Raw genomic sequence first — 11,194 nt, 5'->3', positions numbered from 1 at the left:
AAAAAATATAAAAAATGAAAAAAATGAAAAAAGTAAACTGTTATAAACAATAATGTTCATTAGGTCATCTCTATTATTATGAGTCAGCCTCATTTTCTTAAATACAATAGTACCCTCTTGTAAGATTTACTTGCACTTGCAAATAATACATTTGCATAGACATATGCAGTATAAAAAAACGGCAGTTTACACAGAATATTTAGACCAAGGCTGGGAAATGGAGTGCTGATTCTGCAGGATTTAATTTCAATTCAAGACTCCATACCTCAGCAATCACATGATTTTATTACCATGATTTTACAGTTCAGAGTTGCTTTCAGCCTCTTTGCCTACAGTTTCTTAGTGAGGAGGTTAAAGGTACTAGAGTAGCTCCAAACTCCTCATCTATATAACCCAAACCCCCCCTTAATGATATAGAAAAAGTACAGGGAATAACTCATTTTAAGATTTAAAACAAGCTTTAAATATTACTAAAATCAAGCATTGATTTTGCCCAGACTGATGTTGTACTTTGGGAACAGTCACTGCTGCTGCATGACATAATGGCCTGCTAGTTGTTGCATTAAACTAACTGCATTCAGTGCTACTGTCATGATGTGACCTTGTGACCTCAAGCAAGGCCCAACCGCCTACTTATATTCATACTAAACGCCTGAAAATACACCAAAAAGCAGTCAGATATATCTGGAGCGATGATGTTTTTATTTAAACTCGGTATCTGAGGTACATATTTACTGATTTTCACACAAATGATACCAGGCTACATGTATGTTGTTCACACGTTAGCACGACACGGAGAACACTTACATCAACATGACAACAGACATGCACAAACGAGGCAGTGACAGGGGGCGGGGTAAGCACGGGTGGCTAACTGCACCGACCAATCGCTGGCCAGAACACAAAGAACCAACCAATCACAACGGGTGATATCAGGGCTGAGGAGAGGACGAGGGGAGACGGAGGAGGAAGAACAGATGAGGAGGAGGAGAGGGGCTAATACCTAAAATATTAAGACAAATCGTAACACTGAGTACCATAATAAACATAAATAATATTTTCAGTATTGACAGTAAATATCTCATAAATAACATTTTCCCTTTTTAATAACATATAATCCTTAAATCTGGTATGAGCTTCACACTTTCCCATCAATTAGTGTATAATTGACCTTACTGCAGCGAACACACACTCACACACACACTCACACACACACACACACACTCTCTCTTTCTCTCACACACACTCACCTTTTATATATTTCTCTTTTAAGTACAATTCTGTTCAATGTTACGGGAAAAATACTGTAGGACCGGGGACACGGGGTCGTCTAAAGGTGGATTAAAGGTGAAGCTTAGCTAGTTGGGGGTCACATGCAGACTGATATGTACAACTGTAAACTCCCTCAGTCCCTCCCTCCCCCTTTCATCTCTCTGACTATCCTTCTTTTTAACCTTTCTTCCACCAAAACACACCTTTACACTCTCTTCCTTTCATTTTTGTACGCTATATCTTTCTTCTCTCTTTCCCACCCCCTCCCCCCTTGTCTCCCCCATCTCTAAACTGGTCTATTTCAGGTCCCCAGCGTCTCCCGCGATGGTCTTTTTGATGCGGAGCAGCATCGTGGTCAACCACTGGTCCAGACGAGACACCGAGTCGTACTCCTTAACGGCCTCCGTGAACGCCTCGCTGTTCTGCTCCTCGTGGGAATCAAGGAGTTTCTGTGGAAACACAACATTTTATTTAAGCTTGAGCTGCTTTTATAAAAGAATAAAAATGGTGAGAGAGAGATGGAGAAAAAAAATAAACTTACCTTTAAGAGTTTGAGCTCTCTGGAGTCTGAGAAGGCTGGAAACATCTCCTCGTACTTTTCTATGGCGAGCTGCAACACACACACACACACACGCACACACACACACACACACACACACACACACAAGTGTGTAAGTGTCTGTCTGACATTTTCACAACGCTGCTTCAGAATGAATATAGGGGAAACAACACTGTTCCATCATAAGCTGTTGTGGATCACTTCGGTGAGTAACACACGTGTCAGCTGAGTAGATGTCCTTAATGTGACCCAGGACACATTCACTATGCTAAAACAATGTGGCCCAGACCACCTCTGAATGGGGTCTGAAAGATCCAATCTCCCCGGTGTGCACACAGGTGTGTTACCTTGGCGTTCAGCTCGTCCACTATGAAATGACACAGCGAAGCCTTGAAGAAATACTCTTTAGCGTTGTACTTCAGCAGAGGGTTGTCCATGGTGCTCATAGCAACCTGAAACACACACACATGCAGAAACACACTGAATGACAGCATGTGATCAGATAAGATGATAAAAATATCTCTTATGAGCTTTCACATGTACAATACGATACGATATACTTTATACCCATAGGGAAGTTAGTCTTGGATTCAAATGCTGCCCACATGACATAGCGTCTTATCATATAGCTGCCTCCGTAGTAGTACTAAAGCACATCACAACCACACATTACACATATTAACCAAACCATTATATACCAAATATTTGATGGATATTTCATATTATATTCACTGTGTAACAATAACAACTAATAAACAGTATAATTAACCCAAGTAGGGAACGCAATAACTGCAGGAATCTTGTTTAAAACAAGTGACTTAGATGAATTTTGAGCAGATTATTTCCTGTTGTTTTAACTTTTCTAATGCAGGACGAGGCTGTTTAGCAGAGAGGGAAGGCTCTGGGATATAGCTTTTCAGAACTGTTCAGTTCTTCACTGTGCCCTGATCCTGTTTATATATAGTATATATACTAAAACAAGCGATTACTTTACAAACGGCGTGCACTCAGCTGTTACCTGTTCATAGATTTCAATAGCTTTCTGGTACTGCTCCAGCTGAGCGCTGTAGTGTCCGACCTTCAGGAGACATTTGTTGGCGGAGCTGAAACACACAAACAAAGAAACTAACGAGTTAACGGCTCATATGTGCGTCACTATTGTTTCCACCATCATTCTCACCGCCTGGAAGTATAATACAGGAATATTTTCCAGGCCGAGCTTTTGTAGATTAGTCTCATTTAGATGATGGATGACGTGCTACTCTTCTGTAAAGATCATCGGGCTTCGCTGTAATGAATCTATGGGAGTCGTTCACTGACCACCTTGTCTTATTGTTACAGAGCTGCAGCTTTTAATGGGACTCACTGCACCACAGTCAACAATATGCACTGTCATTGTCAAACAACTCAGCTCCGTAGTGACGAAATATATATTTATATACATGCATGATTATATATTGTAACATATACATCTTCAAATATCTTTTTTCTGTCTGACCAACAGTCCAAAACCCAAAGATATTCACATCGCTGTAATATAAGAGGAGGAAGAGCAGAAAATGTTCAAATGTTTTGCTTAAAAATAGACTTAAACAATGAATAGATTGTTGACAGACTGATTGATTAATCGACTAATCGTTCAGCACATTTACCTGTTAGATTCTTCTCCCTTGTAGTAGTCTGCTGCCTGCTCATAGTGGGCGATGGCCTGAAAACAAAACACACAAGTCAGCACAGAAGATCATCATTTATATTCAACAAAAATATAAAAGACTGAGTAAGGGAAACTGAAAATATTTATTCACCCCCCCTCACATACCTTCTCAATATCGACCAGCTCAGCCTCATAAATCTCTGCTATAGTGATGTGATGTTTGGCTGCGATGGTAAACCGACCCTGTAACCAACACACACACATAAATACATACAGGGTACTATTCAAAGATGAAAGTGATCAAATTTCATTGATTTCAAAGATATGCATTGGAAGTTATTTACAAAAAAATTACATAATTTAAAACAAAACCTTGATTAAAAAAATATAATTAATAAAGAATATATAAAATAAAAATAGAAATAAGATGAATAATAATTATAATAATAATATTTTAAAGGTGTGCATTGGAAATTATTAACAAACAATTACTTAATTTAAAAATAAAATGAATAATAATAATAATTATAAATAATAATTTAAAAATCTGCATTGGAAACTATTAACAAGAAATTGCATAATGTAAAACAAAACCTTAATTTTAGAAATGTAATAAAGATACATATAAAACAACAACAACAACAATAATAATAATAATAATAATAATAATAATAATAATAACAATGATAATAATAATAATAATTATAGTAATTTAAAGATTTGCATTGGAAATTATTTTAAAGAGACAATTTAAAACAAACCTCAATTTAATTTTTTTTTAAAAATGATACATATAAAACAATATTATTATTATTATTATTATTGTTAAAACAAAATAAATAAAACAAAACAAAATAAAATAAATTAATAAATAAAACAAAATAAAATAAATAAATAAAATAAATAAAATAAATAAAATAAATAAAATAAATAAAAATAAATAAATAAAAAAAATAAAAAAAATAAAAGGCGGATGGATAAGAGTGATTGTCGATGGCTGAGGCAGAGCTTACCATGTCAGTGTAGATGTCAATGGCCTGATTTAGACAGTTTATGGCCTCTGGAGGGAGACAGATTAGAGAGAAAGGAGGGATGTTATAAATAAAAGGAAACTGAGACGAGTCTGCTGAAGCCTTCTGAGTCTGCTTAGTCAAATTAAAACAGTCCCCCCCCCCTGTGACTCCTAACCTGTAGTATTTTATTAAGCTCGTCACTGAGAGGCTGCTGCTGCAGCATAACCCAGATATCAATTTTCCTCGAGCAACCCGGGGACCCAATTTAATCTTCCAACAATACCACCTCCGGGTCCCGACTCCGACTGTGATACAGAGGCTTCCCTTTTCAAGTAACAGGAGTGATACCACGGTGGAGAAATACTCTGACGCAAGTATAAATCCTGCATTCAAAATGTTTTAAAATAAAAGCAATAAAGTATAAGCATCAAAATATACTAAGATGTGAAATCCTAAATCATTAATATGCTTTCAGACAAATATTAATGCCTGATGTTTCTCTTCTTACATAACAAAAGTGATGAAAATCATTACGTCACGTACTGATGGTGCTATTTGGGAAGAAAGATAACAATCCATGAGATTATATCTTAGATTAGATACCAGATCATTGAAACAACTGGGTGAGCGTTCGTACATGTGTGAGCGTTTGTACAAGCATTTCTGTGTCAAACCTTCCATGTTTTATTTCTGCAATAGTAACCTAAGCACTTTCTCACATCTGTCTTCCAATACACCAGATGTTGTAGTGGTCAATAAAGAGTTTGTTTTAGAGGTGGTCTGCACCTTTGACTCTAGAAGAAGCCTTTATGACCAAGGTCATTAAATACCAACCATTCCTAAATACCATCTCAGAGCTGGTTAAAGGTGCTGCAGACTACTTGTTTTCATATTTGGCAGCTGAGGACACTCACATGTTGGTCGTAAAGGCCAAGACACACCAAGCTGACTCAGAGAACTAGCGGCGATGAATGCTGACGGTTGCGTCGCCTCACGTCGCCTTTGTCTTGGCCGACAAGTTGCACTTGAACACACCGCAAAGACGACAGCCGACGGCCAGTCAGCACGTACGTTCTGCGCCTGAACTGACAACTGAGTAGGCCTATTATGTTTTCTATTGTGAAGACCTACTGGATGTCACTGGTCTGTGATTTTGTGAATGTATTCTACGGCACCTTTAATATTTGTGTCCTTGTATCTCCATGCAGACATGGATAAATTGTTGAATTGTGTGTGTGTGTGTGTGTGTGTGTGTGTCAGACCTCACCTTGTGGGTCGGCCTTCTTGTAGGCGTTGCCGGCGTCGACGAAGCTGGTGGCGGAGTCCAGTTTGTTCTGCAGCTGCATGTGGAGCCGAGCGGCCTGACAGAATGCATTCCCCGCAGCTAGACACACACACGCACACGCACGCGCGCGCACACACACACACACACACACACACACACACACATGCACACACACACACACACACGCACACACACACACACAGTCAGTAGTTGTACCAAACAGCCTCGTTTTCTAATTATTAGTCTCGCTGAACTACGTGACTGTGTTCACGATTCAGTCTGTCGACACACATCTGAACAGCAGGAGCTATTATTGGCACATCTGTCCTGATCTACACACACACACACACACACACACACACACACACAGACACACACACACACACAGACACACACAGACACACAGACACTGGTTTCTGCAGCTATGAACGTCACACTTATTAGTCCTGAATCTTTCCTGTTTGTAAATGTTTAAAGCTCTTATTGCTGTATGAGGTAATATCACTCTCTGCAGGCTGTTGAATCATTTATATCCTGTTAAATTCTGGATGAATGAATGTGTGTGAGTGGGAGTTTGTTTATATGAGCAAAGATTTATGTGTTTTTTTTCTGTTTAGTATACAGTGTGTGACATGTGACATGTGTGTGTGTGTGTGTGTGTGTGTGTCACCTACCACTCCAGTTCTTTGCCATCTTGAACATGTTGGCTGCTCTGGCGTACATTTCACAGGCGTCCTCCACCTTATGGTTTCCCCTATAAAACACATAAACACACACAAAAGGCAAAATTAATTACATTTTTCTGACTCTATCTGCCCGACTCACTGTCTCACTGTGTTTGAGTTTTATTTCTGTTCAACCTGCATTAAAAAGAAACATCAGGTTTATGCTTCATAGGAGGGAGAATGTGAGATTTTAGAGAGTTTCAGCTGCAGGGTGAAACTCATCCTCAGCTGACCTCCACAGTGATGTCACTCAGCTGGACGACCATGAATGCTGCTCTACTCTTTTATATCAGAGGACAAAGCCAGAGGGGGACAGTTTGCAACGTTAAGGTGAATAATGCATCCCAAATTCAAAATGATATCGAGAGCAGCGTGGTTGCAAATTGTGATTTGGTAATTATAAGTGTGTATTTTCATCTGCAATAATATAATCATCTGTTAAATGTGACGTAGAGTCGTTATTGAATGAATAAAGTTTACGCCTCTGTGTGCAGCTCTAGATGTTGCTGAAGGAAGCTGATTTCCTCCATTTTGTTGTTTACAAGAACTTGCTTGCTACTTCAGGTAAAAGTGCGACAGTCAGCATCTCACAGAGGAAACTTTCACCTGCTGCAGAGAAATACATGCAACGACAACTATATTAAAACATTATGCCAATACTTAGGGATAGGGAAAAATGGTCTTCTTGAATTGATTCACAACTTCAAAAAAAAAAAATTCTGAACATAGATATTCGGATTCAGACAGCTTTATTGATATAAAAAACTCCATAACTGTATACTCACTTCACCCTGCTTTTATGCCATCATTTAATTTGTCACACTGCCTATATTAACGCACAGCGGATTGAAGAAGATCCTGAGTTTAGCACCACTGTGTACTAAATAGAGAATCAAATTGAATTGAATCGTGAGATACCGAAAGATTCACACCTGGACCAGTAAATCAGGTTGAAACGCTGCCTGATTGACTGACTTTCCAATGCATTGATCTTCTTAAGAAGGACATTTTTATAAACATATTTTATAGAATAAATGTCACATTTTCTATAGCGGATCGTCACAATCTGCCAAAACCACTGAATGACCCCAACTGAGTGTCTGAGTCTCTTAACTCGGGGCTGAGGCTCATTAAAGAAACATGCTGCTGGTTCCCACGTGGGCGAAATAGATGTGACCCATTTGCTGAGGATATTACCATCGTTATTTATCTATAATATTAATTTTATATCATGAAGATGCAAAATGTGGTCACAGATTTGGAAAATGGTGGTTAAGGTGACCAACAGCATGGGACATGATGCAACAACTAGATTTAAATTGAACTAATTTGAGTTTGAAAAGCTTCCAGATCTTGATAAATGTTTGAACGCGACAGTAAATCAGCATTTTCTGCTCCTGGTTACTCAGGTAGCAGAATAAACTGGCTTGAAGATTTTAATGTTGTCTGAGTTTATATCTATGGTTTTATTTTCTTGTGCTTATTTATAGCTTGGTTTTCTGTAATCAGAGTTGGTCTATAAGAAAGGAGCGCTGTAATTTCGGTGATTTTATGTTGTCTGAGTTTATATTTATGGTCTTATTTTATGTTTTCTTGTGGTTATTGAAGTTTTCTGTAATCAGAGTTGGTCTATAAGAATGGATCGCTGTAATTTCTGTAATTTTATGGATGAATTAATTTAATTAGAGCTGCAGCTAAGTATTATTATCTATTAGATTTATTTAATTACATTTCAGATGGAAATATTGTACTTTTTTTACTCCAAATCTGAAAAATAAATAAATAAATAAATAATACTTATATGATAATGATGCAGTACTACTATTAATCTATACCCAGTATACAGTATAGTATACTGGAATTGGCTCCACATTGATTGACGAACTATGACATTAAAATGCTCTTAGATGTATTCATAAAAACAGAATAATATAATCTATCTGCGTGTATCTACAATTCCTACAAGCAACATTGAAAACATACTGTAAATGTATAAAAGATAAGGTTTTACTATAACTACTCAACATAATGATGAGGTAAAGATGCGGGTTCTACCTGGAGCACTCTCTCAATTCAATAATCTATCTCTCTAAAAGGGACCACAATCAATCAATCAATCAATCAATCAATTAATCAATAGCCTTAGTTAGCCAATCAATTGATCAATCAGCCTATCTATCTATCTATCTATCTCAGATGGAACTATTGTACTTTTTTTTTTTACTCCACTACAGTTATAGTTACTTTTTTACCTAATAAATAAATAAATAATATACTTATATGATAATGATACAGTACTATAGTACTACTCTATACAGAGTATATCTAGAATTGGCTCCACATTGACAAACTATGGCATGTCTACATGTGTCTACAATTCCCCTACATGTAACACTGAGAACATACTGTAAATGTATAAAATATAAGGTTGAAACTACTCAACATAATGATGAGGTAAAGATGCTGGTTCTACCTGGAGCACTCTAGAAGGGACCACAATCAATCAATCAGTTAATCAATAGCCTTAGTCAGCTAGTCAATCTATCTATCTATGTGAGGTTACATCATATCTACATGTAAACATCCTTCTCCCTTCCACACATGAAGGCCACCAGCCCACTCCATCCTCCTCCCATCCTCTCACACACGATAATAAAACCAACCCCCGCATCATCATCATCATCACCACCACCATCACACCGTCCTGCCTGCTCTGCTCTCCCCGCCTTCCTGCACCTCTTCCTCGGCCTCACGCTGCGTGCCAACCCGCTCACGTCCTGCAGCAGCAGCATCATCATCGATGAGCCACCTCTACATCTACATCACATCACATCTCTGTTCACGACACGCAGCCAGGCCACATTATCTGCGATGACAGCTCACATCTTTTGGCATGCAGCTGCAGAATAAAAGATGCTGCATGATAATCCGTGGATAAATCTTAATGTCACTGTGAGCAGCTCCTATAGAGATATAATATTAATATATATAAAATAGAGGCCTCATAATGGAGCACCATAGAGGCGCAGTGGAGCTATAATAAGATTATTATAAGGATCCTCCATCACGGAGAGCAGAAAGCACTAACAGGCTCTGAGAGGCCTGCAGGAATCAGAGAGACAGAGACAGAGAGGTAAACAGAGAGAGAACGAGAGCATCCTTTCATCCTTTTACCCGAACATCCCTCCGAGGAAGGATCCGGACGCCTTGACCTTCTTGTCGGCCTCAGCCATCAGCTGCATGGCCTCCTTCTCTTTGCCGGTGTTGTCCATGTTGAGCCGGAGGATGAGGAGGAGGAGAACGGGCCGATGTTCCGCAGTGGACGGAGAGGAGAGGAGGAGCAGAGAGAGAGAAGAGGAGGATGGAGAGGAGGATGCTGGTGCTGATGCTGAGAGGCTGCAGCTCTTCTTCTACGGAGACACAGAAAGGTCATGTGAGGCTCGATGACGCCATCTGCTGGACACTACAGGAGAGAGCAGCTGTAGAAGGAGAAGTAAAACACAGCATATTTTCTTACTTACCTCTTATTAGTGGTAGTCCCATCTAGTCATGCAGATGTTGTTTTAATGCTTCCAGGTTGCATTGGTAGAATGTTATTAAGTACATTTTCTAAAATAGGCCAATTAAGTAGCCTACAATTTTTAGTATTTCTATTTTATGCTGCTTTATACCTCTACTCCACTATATATATATATATAAAGAGTTTTAAATGCTTGACAAATCTCCCTTTAAGGTACTGAACATACATTTTTTTTTGATTAAATATTTTAATCGATTGACAGCCCTAATATATATATATATATATATATATATTTATATATATAAAATATATAATATATATATAAAAAATATATTATATAATATATATATAAAAATATATATATATATATATATATATATTAGGACTGTCATTCCAGGGCTGTATTAGGGCAGTCAATCGATTAAAATATTTATATATACAGCATATAATATATATCTTTATATATATATTATATATATATGGCTGTCAATCGATTAAAATATTTAATCCCAAATTAATCACACATTTTTATCTGTTCAGTACCTTAAAGGGAGATTTGTTAAGCATTTAATACTTTTTAACACAAAACAATAACAAATATTGTCCAGAAACCCTCACAGGTACTGCATTTAGCATCGCAAACGCAATTAATTACAAATTAATCAGTTTTTTTGTTTCTGTTCAAAATGTACCTTAAAGGGAGATTTGTCAAGTATTTAATACTCTTATGAACATGGGAGTGGGAAGATATTCTGTTTTATGCTAAATGTAAGTATATATTTATTATTGTAAATCAATTAACAACACAAAACAATGACAGATATTGTCCAGAAACCCTCACAGGTACCACATTTTTTAATTTTACTTATCTTATTTACTCATTTTACTAAATGTATCTTACTTAATTGTTATTGTATTAGGCACTGGTGCTAGAAATAGTACTTTTTATTTTATACACTTGAACTTGTTGTAATTTTGTTGTAATTTTGAGCAATCTCTGGCACAAAAATTTCCTTCGGGATTAAAGTTCTATCTTATCTTATCTTATTTAGCATAAAAAATATGCTCCAATCATATCATAAAGTGGGCATGTCTGTAAAGGGGAGACTCGTGGGTACCCATAGAACCCATTTACATTCACATATCTGGAGGTCAGAGGTCAAGGG

At 37.5% G+C, this 11,194-nt stretch overlaps 1 protein-coding gene across 2 annotated transcripts; it reads right to left on the bottom strand.

The window, feature by feature from the left end:
* Window positions 1–681: 681 nt before the first annotated feature.
* On the bottom strand, window positions 682–9,924 carry napba (N-ethylmaleimide-sensitive factor attachment protein, beta a). Of its 2 annotated transcripts, XM_037783321.1 has the most exons (10): window positions 9,683–9,924; window positions 6,458–6,537; window positions 5,766–5,882; window positions 4,499–4,545; window positions 3,651–3,728; window positions 3,484–3,539; window positions 2,850–2,934; window positions 2,179–2,283; window positions 1,814–1,882; window positions 682–1,721 (listed from the first exon to the last, which is right to left on the bottom strand). In XM_037783321.1, exons 1-10 carry the CDS (start codon window positions 9,778–9,780, stop codon window positions 1,569–1,571), a joined length of 888 nt encoding a protein of 295 aa, XP_037639249.1. In that variant the 5' UTR covers window positions 9,781–9,924; the 3' UTR covers window positions 682–1,568. The 2 variants fall into 2 exon arrangements, with proteins under 2 accessions (XP_037639249.1, XP_037639250.1); XM_037783322.1 differs by lacking the exons at window positions 4,499–4,545; window positions 6,458–6,537; window positions 9,683–9,924 and having other exon boundaries at window positions 5,766–5,873.
* Window positions 9,925–11,194: the final 1,270 nt, after the last annotated feature.

This window comes from Sebastes umbrosus, chromosome 10, assembly GCF_015220745.1.
Source record: "Sebastes umbrosus isolate fSebUmb1 chromosome 10, fSebUmb1.pri, whole genome shotgun sequence".
Classification (NCBI taxonomy): Eukaryota; Metazoa; Chordata; class Actinopteri; order Perciformes; family Sebastidae; genus Sebastes; species Sebastes umbrosus.
Note: the sequence above shows the minus strand (reverse complement) of the source record. Positions and strands in the feature narration are given on the sequence as shown.